Source organism: Cibotium barometz, chromosome 52 (assembly GCF_041138505.1).
Source record: "Cibotium barometz isolate CiBa-2024 chromosome 52, ASM4113850v1, whole genome shotgun sequence".
Taxonomy (NCBI): Eukaryota; Viridiplantae; Streptophyta; class Polypodiopsida; order Cyatheales; family Cibotiaceae; genus Cibotium; species Cibotium barometz.
The window spans coordinates 20,698,251-20,717,307 of NC_141097.1; the positions used below are offsets into that span (position 1 = coordinate 20,698,251).

The following is a 19,057-nucleotide window of genomic DNA, read 5'->3' on the forward strand; positions in this document are numbered from 1 at the left end:
AGATATGAATGATATGCTCAAAGCTGCACGCGAGAGCATTCGTAGCGCACAGGATCGCGCTAAAACATTTGCTGATAAAGGACGCAGACAAGTGACCTTTGCAGAAGGTGACTGTATTTTTAAAGATTCCTGCGCAGTCAGCAACCATGAAAACGGGAAAGTGTGATAAACTTTCTCCTAGATATTGCGGTCCTTTCAAGGTCCTTAAGAAGATTGGGGATGTAGCCTACAAACTTGAGTTACCGGAGAGTTCTCAAATTCATCCTGTCTTCCATGTTAGTAAACTGAAGAAATCAGTTCACGGGTTAGAGAACGCAGTTTCTCTAGATATTTTGGTGAAATTGATCACTCCACCAAAGATACTACATTAACCGGAAAGGATTCTTGGGTATCGAGACAGACAAACCCGACATAAAGTGTACCAAGAGGTACTTGTTAAATGGACAGATAGGGATGAGGAGGTAGCTACCTGGGAACGCCGTAGTGCAATTTCCAAAAAGTTTCCCCAGTTTGTTTTCGAGGACGAAAACTCTTCTTAAGGGGGGAGTAATGTCACGTAGGCTGTAACGCCTGTGACCGACGACGGACCGGATGGCCATGTCCGGGGTTCAGTGGGAGAGGACGCCCATGCGGAGTCATGGGCGGCCAAGCTAGTGTGGACGACAGGCCACACACTATATAGCCTGGGGGATGAGGGGCAATCCTCATTCTTCCTCTATGGCTGGGTGGCGAGCTAGAGGTCGTCCCCTTCTGTGTTAACGCCCGTAGCGGCGTTACGGATATCTAACAGTATGAATGTCGAGAATGTTGATATCCCTATGATTTCTTGGCGTTCAAAGCTTATCCTTTCGCAGCAATTTGAGATTGTTTGGTTTTCCAAGGTATCTCTAATATAGCAAACATGTACTCATCTAAGTGCTTCTTTAGCCAAGCAAGCAAAGGCAAGAAGAACTATATATATGCAATGAGAATGAACTACACTACACGGAGTCTGACACGTAAAGGCCATGTGACCAACTTTCAACACTGTAATTTAGCATTTATTCTTTGCAAAATCCAATCATCTTGGAGTTTGAACGACGTATGCCATGCAAGTGGGTAGCCCAAATGTCTAATCAACTAATTTCACGGAACAAGAGTCCCTGGCCACAAGACATTGTGCCAAGCTTGTGGTGTGAGAGGATAAGCTTGGATTTTTGAAAATTAATTTGGAGACCTACAACTGTACCAAACAGATCCAAGGCATCCATCACAACATGGAGATCAGGAGGATCATCTTGTGGCATGAAGAAGGAATCATCTCCATAAGCCTGTGCCACAAAATACTTGCCAAATGACAATTGAAGAATACAAAGAGAACCTTGTTGAGTAAGACGATCCATATATAGAAGCACAGGATGAGTTGCTATAGCATATCAGAAGGCACCAAGAGGGCATCTATGACACACGGACTTACCCAATAGACCACAAGCCAGAGAGTTCACCATCAAGAATACATGATGCCTCACTACCTTGAAACAACTAATATACAAGATCTCTCTCTCTCTCTCTCTCTCTCTCTCTCTCTCTCAACAACTAATATACAAGATCTCTCTCTCTCTCTCTCACACACACACACACACACACATGTACATTCATGCATCCATGTGCGCGCACACACAGACACTCATTCACTCACTCACACATTCATATGGTATTCTCACTCACTCACATGCATGCACGCGTGCTTGTGCAGACACTCTCTCTCTCTCTCTCTCTCTCACTCACAAATTCATATTGCATTCTCATGATTAAAAAAAACACAAAGCATAAAAAGAAATTGTACATTAAATAAATACTACAATATAATATAAATATACTATAAACAATAATTTCAACACCACTTCTATTAGATTTTATATGAATTACATCTGATAATCCTTTTTGGCAACACTTTCCATATAAAATATCACCTTACCATCTTACATCAGACTTAATATGAAAAGAAAAAATTTTGATAATCATTTTTTTTGCAACACTTCCCATATAAAATATTGCCTTAACATCTTATACTAGAGTAATAAGAACAAGTAACTATTTTTAGCCCAAAACTATTTATTTAACAAGAGGTCCTCCAAATAGTGTTGGGCTATTTTACAAGAAAAGTTTGACAAAAGAATTCCAAAATTGCTCCAAATCATTAATGGGTAATGAACATTAAATGCCAACGATACACTTCATCAGCATACAAGCTTTAAATTTTAAAGGTTGAACCAAGATTTCTATACTTCCATATAGATGGAAAATTATATTCCCCAACCCATCTATACTTGTATCATGATAATACACTCGTGTTTTTTACCCTTAAGGCCTTGCATATTTTAAAATTATTTTAGTAAGCATATATGCATGTACTTAATTTTACAAATGAACACATGTCTATATGTTTGTCTGATTTGTTTTTATGATAATTGTTGCCCATACATTTATAGGGCTGCCTTGAAACTGAGAGTTACTAAGACTCTGGTCACAATTCAAAGAAAAATATTTTAAGAATCATGAACTTGCCACTTCCATATTGCCAAATAAAAACAAAGTTGATTCTTCTATTTCCGTTATTGTACACACTCTCTCTCTTTCTCTCTCCCACACACACACACACACACACTCAATCTCTCTCTCTCTCTCTCTCTCTCTCTCTCTCTCCCACCATTGGTCGTATATGCCCTCGTGTTGCATTCTACCCAGATTCAGCTTTTTTATTTCAGTACTTTTTCATTTTGTTGGGATGACAAAGGATACCGATACACTGATTTGTCTCATAGGCCGAGTTCGGTCTTTTGGAAGATGTTAATAAAATCTCTCTCTCTCTCTCTCTCTCTCTCTCTCTCTCCCACCGTTGGTCGTATATGCCCTCGTGTTGCATTCTACCGACGTTAATACCTCTCTCTCTCTCTCTCTCCCACACACACACACGCACACACTCAATCTCTCTCTCTCTCTGTCACTCACTAGCTCACTCACTCATGCATGCTGGTGTAGCAGTTTACACATTAGGCTCCCAATCAGGAGGTCCCATGTTCAAGTCCCATCCCTCACACTTTGATGGGTCTTATGGATGATATGTGGTTTGCTCGCTTGGCTAAAGACGACGCAGCCGCCTCCTCTCCAACAAGAGTGCTAAATGTGTACGACTTGGACTAATAATGAATGCAAATAACACATTTATATTAGGGCCTCTCCAAGGATTTTACAAATAAGGTGTTTAGCTCTAGACACATCATGAGGATCTCTGACCAGCAATGAATCAAGAAAAGCCTAAAAAGGAAACACCCGCCAACCTGTGTGTCTGATTAGCTGCAACCAGCAAGCCTGCTTAAGAATTCCTCCAGTGTATGTGCATGATTAGTGATTAGTTCAACCAATGAGACTAAACCACATGCCTTACACAAGTCAAGGAGATAATCAATCTTCGGGAACGTGTCGGTTCTTTCTGGCATTGAACAGCAATCTCTGTTGCAAAACTTACAATAATTACATAGAAGGATGCTCACATGAAAATAAATTTCAGTCTACATTTGCATACAAAGAAAATCTCTCTTTCTCTCATTCATTTGCAACTTTGTAGCATGGTCCCTTGTAACACGTTTTTTTGTATGGTGGTTTTGTCTAGGTAGCTAGTTCGTTCTTTTTTCCATGACATGGTTACTTCTTCATGGATTCATTGTAACACTTTTGGTCTCATAGACCCTTTGGTCTTTTGTAGACATAAATACAGATTTCTCTCTTTCTTTCTCTCAATGGAGGCCAAAAAAAGACTACCATCACTGGCCTTATCTTCCGCTCTGCAATGAGCTATTCAAAGTAAAATTGAGTGTTTTTGTGTAGACCACACATTAAATGACATCTACGGATGTATTATCGCCTCTCCAATACACGCAATCACCAGCCATAATGACCAAACAAGAGCAAAACAGAGTCATAAGAGACGACATTGACAGCTTTACATCCTTAAGACATGGGTTCAACCTGACATGATTCAATATAGAGACCACTTTCTCATGCTCATAGAGAAGGGTTTTATTGAGATGCCAGGATACTTGGGGTTCATAAATATTTCCTTCTTCCTTCCTTTTTTTCCCTAGCTTATGAGCAAGGGGTTGTGCATGTGAAGAATGAAGTCTAACGACTGTGCGCGTGTCACACATACATTTATCCTCAAATGCATATGCCATGGCTTCCTGAGGACACATACATATATGTGGTAGACATTGGCAAAGTAGGGTAGAAAGACCTCAGGGGGTTGAGTCTCGACTAAGTGACTATGAGTATAGGTCAGGGTTTGCACAACATGTAGGTGCATGCCCTATGAGGGATTACAGCCTCCCGGAGGCAGATGGCCTATGAGAAAGATCAAGCTGGGAAGAACCAAAAAGCAACGAAGACTAGTGCTGGACCTGTTGCACATGTGGGAAGCTTGTGTAAAGGAAAAATCAGTAGTAAATCAGCATGGAGCAGAAATGGACAGGATTGGGGAAGTTTTAGAAGACCAATATTGGGTAGCCCAAGCATGTGCACACTAGCCTTGACAAGGGCCTAGGGTTGAGCACTGTAGAGACTGTATGTCAGGGTAGTTATATAAGAACTCATATAGGACCAGGCCAGGGAACTTTTTCCCCCTTTTGGAGATTTTTTCCACAACCGTGTGCTCACCCTCTTCCACATTTTAGGGTGTACTTATCTTTTGTACTTGGCACACATTTCGTTATCTAGAAATCTATGGAGTTGTGTGCTCTCTTCCCTCACGCTTCTCTGCGTCACCACAACTGTGTATGTGTGCGCGCATTGCTGCTGCTGTGCATCCCCGACCCCGACATTTGGTATCAGAGCTGTCCAGGTTCCGGCCTCCTGCATCTGAGCTCCACCTATGTTTGCAGAGCGCCGCCCCCTCTGGGAGCCCTGCCTTGTGCTCCGTTCCCGACAGCCCTCCTGCCCCTGCTCATCGTTGTCCCTGGTGCACCATCCACGACTTCACCACCCTGCACTGCCCCTGGCCTGGTGCCCACATCCAACGCTCTGCCTCCACCCCGCTCCGACCTCTGGGAGGGCAAGATCTTGGGCAGCGCAAGGTAGTGCTCCACCAGCCTCGGCCAAGCAGAGCCCACACGGTCTTACCCAGGGAACCCCACTTTTCAGCCCCCTTCGTGGCGGTTGTACCCACACCTCTGTTCCCACTGGCCTTTAGTGTTCTCACTCCAGCACCCTCTCCTCGGCGTCAACCTTCTGCATTGGCAATGATCTCCTTCCCCGGCAGCCCTCCTGCCCATGCTCATCATTGTCCCCGGTGCACCATCCGCGACTTCCCGCCCTGCTCTGCCCCACTCCGACCTCTGGGAGGGCAAGAATTCAGGCGGTGCACGGCAGTGCTCCGCCAGCCTCGGCATGGCAGGGCCTTACCCGAGAAATCCCCCTTCATGGCGGTTGTACCTGCACCTCTGTTCCCGCCCGGCCTTTAGCGCTCTCGTTCCAACACACCCTCCTTAGCGTCAACCTTCTGCATCGACATTGATTTTCTTCACCACTCGGTTCTGGTACTTCCTTGTTGGCCTTGTTTAGACATTTTCTATCAGATAAATTTCTCTCCTCCCTACACTCATTTTCAAAACACTTGCAGCCCTAAAGGCTGCATTCAGTGGACACTGTATTTGTAGTGTGTTGGACCAATAGCATTTGGTGTGGGACAGTTTACTTTTTGTAGGCGACAATGGAATGACATGATGTATCTGGTATGCTTGGTGCTGAGGATAAGTTGGATGGGACCAACTATCCACTGTGGTCATACATCATGACACACGCATCATGACACACGTACTTGTTGCCAAAGGAATTTGGAATGTGGTGACTGGACTTGAGCACACCAACAGTTTGCTACATGTGACTCAGAGGGTGATATTGCATCTACTTTGACGGCACATCCTGCACCCCCTTCTACTGCGAAGCAAGCTAGATGGGATGTCAAAGATGCCATGCACATGCTTTAATAGTTGTCTGTGAAGAGAAGTAACTCCTCATGTTCGCTCATGTAAGACTGCCAAGGAGGCTTGGTATGCACTTGCAACGCTTTACCAGCTATGCAATGAGCCATGTGTTGCCAACCTACATCGACAGCTTGAGACAAAGCATATGAATGAGGGAGATTTGATGGATGGTTTTCTCAATAAAATCAAAGATTTAAAGCACCTTGCACGTGTGGATGAGTGGTATCCTAATAGTTCATTGCTGCCCATCATTCTCAATGCATTGCCAAACACATACTAGAGTCTTGCTTCTACCATTAGGCTCATGATGAAGGGTAATCCACTAACATTTGATGAGTTGGTTTTAGTGTTCTTGCAAGAAGAGCAATCAAGGAAAAACAGGCATGTTATGCGTATTGGGGACCTTTGGCAAGGATGCAGAGAAAGAGGGTGACAAGCCTAAGAAGAAGGGCAAGTGGAACTATTGCACGAAACCTAGTCATTACATTGATGAATGCCAAAAAAGACTGGCAAAGGAGAAAGAGAAGAAAGACTAAAGCATGGTTGTGGCTGATGCATCAGCACTAGGTACTGAAAAGAAGAAACCCGTAAACTATGCGTAGGATGATTGGGCATTCCATGTGCAGTGTAGTTACGATCCTTCTCTACATGATGTGTGCATGTCAGTGGTGATAGATTTGCATGTCTCGTATTTTGATAGTGGTGCTAGCACATCACTTCTCAGCGAAATCTGTTTTCATCTCTTGGGTCTGCTCCCCCAACTCCTCATATCTCATGAAAAGAGTTGGCAAAGTTGTACTCATTGCTACAAATGGTAGGACAATTACTCTCTCGGAGGTTTTCTATGCCAAGAAGGGATGGATAATTGAACCCCTATGAAAATAAATAAATTTTGGTTCCAAATACACCAAGAAATTGATTAAAAATGGCCTATATGATACTTGATTTGACATAAGGGTTGACCAAGAGGAATAAAATAATAGCACATGGCATATTTCATTAAAAAAATAGGAGGGGGGGAGCCTAAAAGGGGGCACTTACAAGGAGCATTTTATTACAATTTTTGCGTTAAAAAAATAGAGCGCGGCTTAAATCATGGAATATTTTCAAGATTCCAAGCATGTGAGCCAACTGGACCCAAACTCGCCATTTTGGTTCCCTTTTCTTGTCCAATTTTGACCAAGGAGACGTCAAAGCCAGTTCCTCCAAAGGGAGAGCCCTCCTCATCTATGAAAGGAGGAGAGAGGTAGAGAAAAATATATTTTTCTTGAAGGAAACCCTTACTCTTCCAAAAACTCTCATTATCTTCTCCTTAACTATAGGGAGAGGGTAACCTAATCAAGGTAACCACGATTTTAGTTCTTAAGCATGTGTAGTTGATAAGTTATTTAATTAACTCTTTAAACAAGCTAGATAGTTGCTTAAATCTTCTTTTTAATCATGCTTAGGAATTTTCCTCTCTCTAATCAAGGGATTCCTATCCCTTCTTCTTATAGTTTAAGTAATGAAAGTTCATTCTTTTTTTTTTTTGCGGGGGGGGGGGGGGGGGGGGGGATAATCATGGCATGGTAACTAAGCTATGGTAAAAAATTTCAAAATCAAAAAGGTTGCCAAATAGGTAAGCCTACCTTGTCTCTTTTCCATGAGACTAGGGTAAAGCTAACCTTGGCCTCACTTCTTTAAGAGTTTGCATGAACCGTCAAGCTTAAAAGGTTTAGTCATAATCATTTCCAAATAAGTATTGGATCTTGAAGTCTCTCCTTTAGAGGAGAGGGATTTAGTTGATGGGGGCTTACCCTATCTCTTCCCCATGAGATTAGAGTAATGATAGCCTAAACATTCCCTCTTTTATAGTATGCTTTAGACCCTGAGCTTAAAGAGCTTAAGCTCTCCTTTTTAAGGAGTAAGTCGGGTCTATAATAAAGATTAATGTCAACAAATAGAGTAAGGACGGATCCTTTTTACATCTCTAGTATATGGGATCTTTGCACGAAGAGTAATTTTGATTTATTCAAGAGGAGAAAGGGAAAACTTATCTTGTCCCATAAGATAAGGATTCTCTTTTGGTTCTCAAGGAACTTGCATAAGGTTACTCTATGATGACCCAACGTGATGGTGAAGGAGAGTTTCCGAAGAATAGAACTTAGGTTTTATTAAGTTTTGTTGATGTTAAAGAGAAAGTCTTATCGGCATGGCTGCCACGTATACATACATAAAAAGGAAATAACCGAAATCAAGGAGAGGCATGGCCGGACAAAAAAAGCCAGTGTAAAACAAAACCCATTTTATTGGTTGGAGACGTGTGCAGGTTGCATCAATTTTTGTCCCGCTATGGAGATGCGTTGTTGGATGGTTTGGGGTGTCCAAGGAGGACCCACTTCCCACATTTTCCATCAACCATACCCTCCATCCTCACATGTGACAAAACTTCATTAGGACATGTGCAAGGTAGACATAGGGTTTTATAGGGGGCTTACTAGCTGCTTATAGATTGTGGGGTTTACCACTAAAAAGAACATGAGATTAGCATCATAGGTGCTTCACTAGCTATTCTAGATTGTGGGGTTTAGCACCAAAAAGCATAACACCCAAAAAAATGCAAAAAGCCTAGATGCATCAATTAGAAGGCACTGCGGTTAAGAAACTCACGGAAAGTATTTGAGAGTAGGCTTTGAATCCTGTCAGAAAGCGTATGTATGTTGGTTTTGTGTTCCCATTTTCTGAAACCGCACGAATACGGGGCACCAAGAACTTGGCAACCTGGAAAAAAACATGGAGACTTTGGGATATGACTAGAAATAGAAGCTTAAAGAAACCATCACCACCCTTTGAACGATAAGGCATGCAGGACCAGATGGAGGTACTAGAAGGTGATGGCAAGTACTGTTTCAGCCGGCTCTGCTAATATGTTGATAAAGAACTTAGCCTGCAAGATCCCCAACTAAAATCAATTACAAGGCTTTTGAGTGATCATAAATCTTTTGCATTTTTTTCATGAGAAGCAGTACACAGAAGCTGGCACTTCACCTGTGGAGTATCACTACCAGACATCAGCAAATCTGTTGTCACCATTCCAGGCTGTTCTCAAAAGATGGAGAGCTGCTAGTCCAAAGTTACCTCTCTCTCTCTCTCTCTCTCTCTCTCTCTCTATTGTAGCTTTGTCTTTCTTTCATATGCATGATTTGTCTAGCTAACTAGTTTATTTGATCTCTCTCTCTCTCTCTCTCTCTCTCTCTCTCTCTCTCTCTCTCTCTCTCCCCCCTTGAAATGCAAAGGCTGGTTGAATATGTAATCAAGCTCAGCCACGCCCCTACATGGGAAGCTAGCTGCAAGGTTAAGAAGACACAGAAAAGCAACCTCTTAAACTCTCAGGTGGATGATGGATATAACAAATGGCAGCTTGCATGGGGGAGGACATACACTCATAGCATCTGGCACTTCCAAATCTAATCATCGCCCAGTGGTTTTACGTATTAGAGATCCAAGATACCATGGCTCTACTCCTCATGTGTGTATTCCTAAGCATTTCTACTCAGATGCAAAGCTTTCGCGGCAGGTGATAGATGTATGGAGGTCTCATGACTTTTCTGATGGCCCAAAGAGTGTGGCTTCCACATTGCAGCATGTTAAGTGATTTTTACCATAGGATGACCTTACTTAGGTGACAAAAGGTCATTGACCATGAGAGGGCTATCAGACGTAGGTTATCAGCATTACATGAAAAGCACCCCGATTGCCAACGGATTGCATATACTTTATATATTGTTAAAGCTGAGCTTCAACACTCCCTGGAGCAGAGAGCGGAGTATCGTTACCATGCCCAGGAGTCATTTTGGACTCAGATGGGATGCAGATGCAATAAATGCTTCTCTGCTACTCATGGCCCATCTCTTAGCATTGAGTAGAGAAAGTGTTAGACAATTGCAAGATACTCACGGACTTCACTCGGATCTTGTCATGGTGAGGTGGATTGCCTCTGACTTTAATTGTCATCTTCTTAATGCTGAGCCCCATACCCCCCAGAGGGATAGAGCACGACATAAGGTTTGGGTTACTTTGCATCACATGGTCCTAGAGAACATGTGTACTTCACTTGATGCCCCCTTCTCCACTAATGAGTTCAGGCAGGCACTCCATGCATTACCTCCAAGTAGTGTCTAAGAGATGATGGCCTCTCACCCACCTTTTTCGTTTTAGGGAACATATCACCATGGCCCTCCATGCATTACCTCACAGTAAGTGTCTAAGAGATGATGGCCTCTCACCCACCTTTTTCGTTTTAGGGAACATATCACCATGGCCCTTCATGAAATGTGGAACACCAGGATCATGAATTCTTCTCTTGCTCAGAATCTTATTCACCTTATCCCAAAAGATGGTGATAAGACGAATATTGTAAGCCCAGCGGGGCATGCCATGACAGACTCAACCATGTATCCAAGAGAAAAAGATATAGAGAGAGAGAGAGAGAGGAAGAGAGAGAAGGGATTAGGGAACTTTGCACAGTACACCATGTTGAGCGGGGAACAAGCCCTGCCCCCTTTCAAGAATTTATTCAGGAACAATCTACGGGCACACCGGCCAGGATCAATACATCAATGAATACAAAAGCAAACAAATATGCTGATGTAGTATATCCAAGTCGATGTCGATGTCAATGTCGATGTCGAGGCACAAGATCTCTGATGCTGAGCACACCCCAAGGATGACCCACAAGAATCTCTCACCGGGCTAGTACCAGATCCAATATCCAAATCCAAGTCCAAATCTAGATCTAGATCCATCCAAAATCCAAGTCCAAATTGAAGGAGGAGACAATCCACAAGAAAGCCACATAGATAGTTGGTGCTAGCCAAAAGGAGATAGAGGTAGTACTTTAGGTGACGTCACGACAGCCACACTCCTGGCTAGAGCAAGCGGCAGAAGGTGTAGAGGCACAGACACCAGCAGTCAAAGGGCGAGATGGCACGGGTAGCACTCAAGCAGTTGGCAGGGGTGCTGGCGAAGCTGATGAAGATGATGCAGGCAACGCTAATGGCAGCGATTCAAATGGTACATAGGCAATACGACAGGCAAGTGGGTGGCGGCACTGTTTAGACCATGTGGCGACCAAGTGACAGATGGCTGACAACCGCAGTGAATTGGTGTAGACAAGCGGAGAGAGGTGGGAGTTGAAACTCCATGCTCAAAAATTTGTTGATGACATTGATGATGACCCACTGCATAGCATTTACTATCTCATACGGTTCGCATCGCATTCTGTTTTTTGTGTTTGAGGCACATGTGTGAATGAAAACCCATGTGGGCGTTCATGCATGTGAAAACCCCTTGCATTGTGGCATTGATCCAGTACACCCCAAACTCAAAAGACTACACAAAAGACGAAGAGAAGAACGGATGATCTACACCCACAAAAACCAACCCTACCCAAAGCCAAATACTTCATCATGTTCACCCAATTACCATCTTCATCATCTTCTCTTTATCCTGAGTTTTGCAAGTCTTTAGCAATCCACTTTTAACACTTCAAACTTTAAGAGATGAGAGAGAGAGAGAGAGAGAGATCTGTACACCTTATTGGGTCCCAAATTACCCACTGAAGGGCCCCCTCCTATTGCTAGGAGTATTTGCTTTATTATCTTTGAAGAGAATGAATGAGGACTGACTTTGGACTGTAGATAAGCCAAACGCAAGACCTTGAAAGACCAAGAGTCGGGCTGAACTATACACGGCTGTAGAAGCACCAATGATGATCGATCTCAAGCCTATGCACTCTTCCAATAAAATGTAGGAAGACTGTAAATCTAAGGCTAAGAGAAGGGGCTGATTGGGACTGTTCTATATGCTGAAAATGAATGAATGAATGTATTTTACCTTCACTAGTAGGGCTGTAGCAAAACGATGAAGTGAGTGAATGCTGAAAACTGTATGTACGCTGAAAATGCAAGGTACTGATGTGACCAAAGGCTGCCTCATACGGAGTACGACCGACACTGGATGAATGAGTATCGTTCAAGATGGCTTGAATCAATGGAAGATAATGTTCCCATTTGTATTGCTCGTCATGACAGTATGACTTGAGAACATCAAAGGCCAACTGGTTATAGATTTTTGTATGGCCGTCTATCTCTGGATGGAATGCACTAGACAATTGTAACTTGGTCCCAAAGTTCTCGAATAATGCCCTCCAAAAATGCGAGGTGAACTTGGAATCCCTGTCTAATGTAATGGTGCTAGGCAAACCACAAATGGGGTACCAATGCTTGAGAAAAAGGCAGGCTACATCCTCAATTGTGGCCGTATGCTTGCATGGGATAAGCATGCAGAACTTACTGAAAAGATCCACAATGGTAAAACACTGAGTGTTACGAGATCCGGTGGATGCTGGTAGAGGCCCTACAGAGTACATAGATATGTCAATGAAAGGTCCGTTAGGGATACGCAAAGGTTGAAGTAACACATCCTTTTTCGTATGTGGAACCTTAACTTTTTGACAAATCTTACAGGCTTGAACATGTGAATAAACATCACGCCTCATTTTTGGCTAATAAAAGGACCATTCCAATTTCTCGAGGGTACTGTTGATACCTCTATGGCCTCCAACTAAGGAGTCATGGGCATCATGAAGAAGAGCTGATCACTTTTCCCGAATGACATAGAGACAGTTCTTCTAGAACAACCAACTATTCCGCATTGAGTAATGGCCAGGCTCAGAGGCGAGGACCAAACTGTATTGAGTATCAAACTCAAGAGAATCAACATACTGATCTTTCATGCTATCTAAGTCTTTTCTAGTGATTTTGAGAATAGTAGACTCCTGCATGACCTGGATGTTGGCCTTTCGACTAAGAGCATCTGCGACTGGGTTATGCTTACCAAGGATGTACTCGATCATTCCTCCAAATTGTTGGAAGATCTGACTCCATCCAGCTTGCCAATCACTCCATTGGGCATTGGGCATGGTTTGAAGCTACTTAAGTGCTTGATGGTCTGTTTTAACTATGAAAACCTGTCCATAAAGAAAAGGCTTCCAATGTTTGAGTGTTGTGATCACACCCAAAAGCTCTTTGTCATAAACTGAATAATTCTTTTCGGCGACATCCAGCTTTTTACTGTAGTAGGCCACAAGTCTATTGTCCTGCTAAAGAACTGCACCTATGGCTACATTACTGGCATCGATAATGACCTCGAAAGATTCATCCCAAGATGCTAGCTTCAAAACAGGCACTTCGGAGGCTGCTTTCTAGAGTGCACATAATGCATCAAGCACCTTGTCTATAACTGTGACTTTTTGTGTACAAGTTTTCACCCCCTTAGCAAGTCGGTGAGAGGTGCTACAAGGTTGGAAAACTGGTGAACATGCGTACTGTAGGCTTGCTTGGCAAAGGCCTACAAAAGAACGGATCTCTCGGGCAGTCTGAGGGATGTCCCAATCCAAGATCTCTTAAAGCTTTGAGGGGTCCAATCAAATCCCAATGGAACCGATGATATAGCCAAAGTATTGAACCTCTATAATAGCGAAGATAGACTTTTTGGCGTTTATGTAGAGCCCATTCTTTGGAGTGCAAGCCAAGAGCTCCAAGATTAGCCTGCTAATTTAACTCTTTGAGCTCAACATGATGAAAGAAGAATCTTACTGCACATGAAGAGTCTCACAACTCAACTTGCAAGAATTAAATGAACATTGATGGAGATATTGAAATTGCTTTGTTACTTAAAAGTCTACTACGGGAAGACTATAGAAACATAGTCACTACACTCACCAATTTACCATCTCCAAAGTTGGTCGACATCACTGCATTCTTGATAGAGGAAGAGAAGAAGATAAAACAAAAACATGGAAGAAGCCATCTCTTCTCCCATTATGAGGCCTACTGCACAAAGAATATATCCAAAGGGTCTACATCAAAGGGTACCTTCAAAAACAAAGCAAATAGTAAATATGGCAAGCCATGGCACTCTGCCAATCTCATGGAAGAAGACAATCAAGAAGAAGAGATGAAGACAATACTGTTGAAGCCTCACATGAGACCAACCTTGTTGTTGATAGTGATTGGGCCCTCTAGACCAGCTCACTTGCATCTAATCTATTGTACTTATTATATGTCTAAATCTACAAATTAGAGTGAGTTCTAGGTTGCGGTCATCTACGTTGTCACAAGGGTCGACAAGTTATGAAGATTCCCATGGGCTACTGCTAGGGGTTAGGGTCATCAATTTGAAGGAGGGATTATTGGACAAATTGATGACTTAGAATTTTTGGATGTAGAGAGCATTTGTCAAAGGTTAGAATCTCACAGTAGTTGTAAACTGTGCCAGTAAAGGTGAAAGAATCCATGAAGTATACTAGGAGCCAAGAGCATTAAAGGCAACCTCCTTTGTTGACTTTGAAAGCTAGAATCTAGAGCATATGGAGACTATAATCATGGAGAGATTCTAGGGAGAGAATCATGGAGAGATTTATGGAGAGCATCATTGACTTTGTTAAGCTACTAAGCATGATTAGCATTTGCTAATCCATCTTGTACTCAGCCTATTTAAGAGGCACACATCTAATGGAAATACAACTCTCACTCTTTCATCTTGGTGTCATTATGCTCATCATATCGTGATTAGGCTAACCATCTAGATTAGAATGTTCATTTTATCTAAACCATGAGATTTCTCATCATCGATGAGCCACCATGATCCCAACACCTTTACACATAAAATAATCTTGTGCACACTCACACATAAAATAATATAGCCATATGAAAGACCACAAATAATTAATGAAATTCTAATACATGATTAACAAATGATCTTTATCTTCACACCACCTCTCAATCCACCATCCATACGACACCTAAATCGGTACCCACACATCTCATTCCAGACGACACCTCAATCGGTACCCTCGTATAGTACGACATCTCAATCGATATCCTCGTACATCTCGATATCTATACTCATAGACATAATCTACGTTAGTTAAACAATCAATTAATCCCAACATCTTCATGAGATATAGGCAACGATAATATCAAATTACATATACCAACAGACACGCACATGGTTATGGAACATCAAATTCATTTCATGTACTTACACCAGACACATTTATGTCTTCTATCTTTTACCATCTTATGTGTGTATGTGGAATGCAACTTTGTGGTATGGGACACTTAGACTCGTTTCACATATGTTCATTTGATTGGTTCATTGCATTATATATTGATCTAGTTTTCCACACCAATCATGAAGCCATCCTCTTTGGATTTACACAACTGAGGACAGTTGCAATCTAAGCAAGAGAGAATGTTATACTCTTGGTTATTGGTTATCGAGGACGCTCGTGTGTGCCGTGCTTATTGGTACGTGCAATTTGATATTATAGATGCATATATCTCATGACGACGTTGGGATTAATTGATGTGTTCAATTGATTGTTTAACTAACGTGGATTATGAGTATAGGTATCGAGATATGCGAGGGTACCGATTAAGGTGTCGTATATGAAATGAGATGTGCGAGGGTACCAATTTAGGTGTCGCACTATACGAAAACCACCGATTGAGGTGTCGTTTGGATGGTGAATTGAGTGGTGGTATGAAGATGAAGATCATTTACTAATCATGTATTAGAATTTCATTAATTATTTGTAGCCTTTCATGTGGCTAGATTATTTTATGTGCGAGTGTCCACAAGTTTATTTTATGTGTAAAGGCCTATTAGTATTTATCATTGGGCAAAGGTTTTGATATGCATAAACTTTGGTAACCTTGACTAGGTTATTTATATGTAAAGCAAAAGTCCAGAAGTGGGAAAGCAAGCCCAAAAATTATCCACACAACTATTATAAGCTCCTTGGGCTAATTATTGAATACAATTCTCAAAATACTCATGTTGTGGAAGTGGGAGCTACACGCATGAGAGGGGAGATGGAATCCAATAGTGTGTGGATGGTGGTGTTGCTCTATTTCTCTTGTTTTATGCTATGCTATGCTCTATCATATCAATTTGATTTAAGTCTATGTTTTAATCTTTGATGTATATATGAGTTTTTAATTATTTCTTCAAGAAGTACTTGAGGTCCCGTGTCAATCTTGGTCCCCAATTCACCTATTGGATGAGAGTGCTCTTTGGACATGCATCAGCAAGATTTCTGGTCAATGGTCCGCTCTTTGAGCCCTTCCATCTTCAGAGATCTACAAGGCAAGGGTGCCCCCTAGCCCCTCTTCTTTGCCATTGCTGTTGATGGCCAATGTGGAAGAGAAGGGATGCAAGTCCCATTAAAGAGATATCTCTTCCTGACGATAAAGGACAGATGGCTTTGCAGCAGATTGCTGATGATACTAATGCCATGTTGAATAATGATCACACCTCTATCTCTTACTTTTGGGAATGCCTGCACATTTTTTGAAAAGCTTCTGACTCGTATAAAAGGCTCTCAACACTCTTTTTGCTGACATTCTGTCAACAAGCTCTAGAGCTTATTGATATTGAGACCTCCAACTTCTTTAAGGGAAGTGTGGAGTCTCCTAGACTTTTTTGATTTCAGTAAAGCCTTCATGAAGAGTGTCTGCAAACGACTGCAAATCTGGATTTTCACAGTGTAGAAGGCAAGCATCTGAATCTCCAACGAGAACTTGTCTTCTCTTTATATCACCACGCTTGAAAGTTTGTATCAAATCCATAACAAAGAGACTATATAAAAAAAAGGGGGGGAAATCCCAAGCACACGCAGAGAGAAAGAAAGCTGTATTAATGTCTACTAGAGGCTGAACAGCAAAGTCGAGTGAGAAGAAAATAGCCAAGTGCAGGCAACAGTCGTGCAGAGAAAAAGGAAGGCCCAGACACGCGCGCGCACGCACACACGGGCACTGGGCAAGAGAAAACGCAGAGTGAAGGCAGTTACACAAGGTGGAGATTCTGCAGGGAGGTCAAAAGCACAGAAACCCTAGATACAAGGGTCGCAGCAGGTCAAGAGGAGTCCTGGGTGCTGTTTGGAGAGGCTTCGCTCTAGAAGAGGCAACAACTGTTTCAATGAATCCATCTCGTTCTCAGCCATCTGGAAGGAAGATAGTCCTTTGAACCAACAAAAACAGGCGTATTTGATTAACAGGAAAGGAGTATCCACTTGAACCACTCTTTGGGGTAACCCCAGTCAATACTGGAGAGAGTGGGAAGCGATACAGGATATCTGTGGGCTTAGCAGATTTGACAAAGACCTCATCCAAAATAGAATGGCCAAGTGGGGAGACCTCTGGCCCTTTCTTTTCTTTCTTTTTTTCCACTAGCCTTAGGCCCAAGATCATCCCGCAGTAACTGATTTTTCACTGCCCGTTGGCGCCCCCACCTGTAGGCGCGGCGCGGCGCGGCGCGCCCACCTGTAGGCGCTTAATTATCCGCCTGTAGGCACTGCCGCCGAGGAAGCACCAAGGGAGGTTTTGAACCCCAGACCTCTTGATCTGGCAAACACCTTCACCACTTGCACTATCACCTCATTGGCACCTCTGGCCCTTTCTTCTCAGAAGAGGTCCCCTTTCTCTAGGGGACTTCAGATGGATCAATCAAAAGAAGCTTCTACTCATACCAGTTTAGTCATCTCTCAGCCCAGTACTCTCAAGAATCTTTTTTTTTAAGACCTCAGAATGATGTAATCAGCTTTGGGTCAAATACTTTCACAAGCTAGATACAGCTTTTTCTTTTCTCAAAAAAAAAAAACCACAGAGAGAGCAAAGATGTTGCATTCTTTGCATTATCATCCTGCAAGCAAGCTAGAGTCTCTCTAAAAGTAATCTTGCTCGCATCCAATAACATCCAATCATCTTAGCAATATCAATCCCTTAACCAGACATAAGCTCACCACTTGGGAGTAACAATCTCTCAACTGAGCGTAAGCTCTACACAACAAGTGTACCAGAACATTGAATACCATCATGCATTATGTCAAGTGGAGATTATCCTCAGTTTGAACATCATGGGCCTGACCAAACACGGATACTTATACGAGCAAAGAATCAATGGGTGAATACTAAAGATATGGTTGCCACTGCAAACGATGGCCCTGACAAGTCATAGCGACATTGTCTTTGGGATTTCCCGAAGGCCCAGCAGGTTTGGCGGCACATTCTCCACCTCTTCACCTCCGACCCCACATTGCGCCCCTTGGGGCACTATTCTATGAGGAGAATCAACGGGTGAATACTAAAGATATGGTTGCCACTGCAAACGATGGCCCTGACAAGTCATAGCGACATTGTCTTTGGGATTTCCCGAAGGCCCAGCAGGTTTGGCGGCACATTCTCCACCTCTTCACCTCCGACCCCACATTGCGCCCCTTGGGGCACTATTCTATGAGGACGAAGGAGAAGACTTAGTTCTTGTGCTCTCTCACCGCCACATTTCAATGGCAGCAGCGGCCACAGCCCCCGTGCGACATTGGACCCCAGAGACTAGCGCATGCCAGCGCTAGGTGATCATTTGCAACTTGGCCACCTCGCGCATTTGGAGAGCGGGTTGCAATGAGATGAGCCCACACCCCCCCGGGGCCCCGCCGCCCCGAGACTGTCACGTGCACCCATGCACTGTGGTACACGATGACAAACTGGCTCATCAACAGTGCAAGAATCATGTACAAAAGTAGTACCTTTTTAGGATAATTTTGTCGTATGCCGTGACCCCTTTGTGAGCCCCCGTCCGGGACATGTCAGGCACGAGCTACATAGGTCAGTCTCCCAGCCATAGAGGTCAGTGTGTCGAGTCAGTCCTCTTAACCCACTGTGGAGAATTCAGAAAGTGTTCATCATTTAGATGCATTTAGAGGTCAGCCATGGCAATAGCATGCACTATAGGCATTTAGTTGCATTGCATGTGGTGGAGCCAGCTCTAAGGCCAGCCCCAAGGCAGCCCTAGAGGTGGGCTAGCCTTGCAAGGGGGTAGCCAACCCCCTAGCCACCTACCTAGGTCAGTCGACAGCCTTTTGGAGGCTAATGTGCAGTCGGCCAGGTCATTGTGGGCCTGGACAGCACTCGGCCAAATGCCAGACTGCTGTCAGC

The 19,057-nt window shown here is 43.1% G+C and overlaps 1 protein-coding gene across 3 annotated transcripts in view; it reads right to left on the reverse strand.

The window, feature by feature from the left end:
• Positions 1 to 3,188: 3,188 nt before the first annotated feature.
• NOL (NYC1-like protein) overlaps positions 3,189 to 19,057 on the reverse strand; it is an 83,276-nt gene continuing 67,407 nt past the window's right edge. Inside the window, exons 10-14 of one of the 3 annotated variants that reach the window (XM_086788325.1) lie at positions 9,045 to 9,095; positions 8,902 to 8,943; positions 8,667 to 8,777; positions 3,428 to 3,492; positions 3,189 to 3,336 (exon numbers count right to left, since the gene is read on the reverse strand). In XM_086788325.1, the coding sequence (XP_086644451.1) occupies positions 3,445 to 3,492; positions 8,667 to 8,777; positions 8,902 to 8,943; positions 9,045 to 9,095 (252 nt within the window). In that variant the 3' untranslated portion in view covers positions 3,189 to 3,336; positions 3,428 to 3,444. Of the gene's footprint in view, positions 3,493 to 8,666; positions 8,778 to 8,901; positions 8,944 to 9,044; positions 9,096 to 19,057 lie in introns of all 3 variants that reach the window. The other 2 variants (XM_086788324.1, XM_086788322.1) reach the window with 2 other exon arrangements.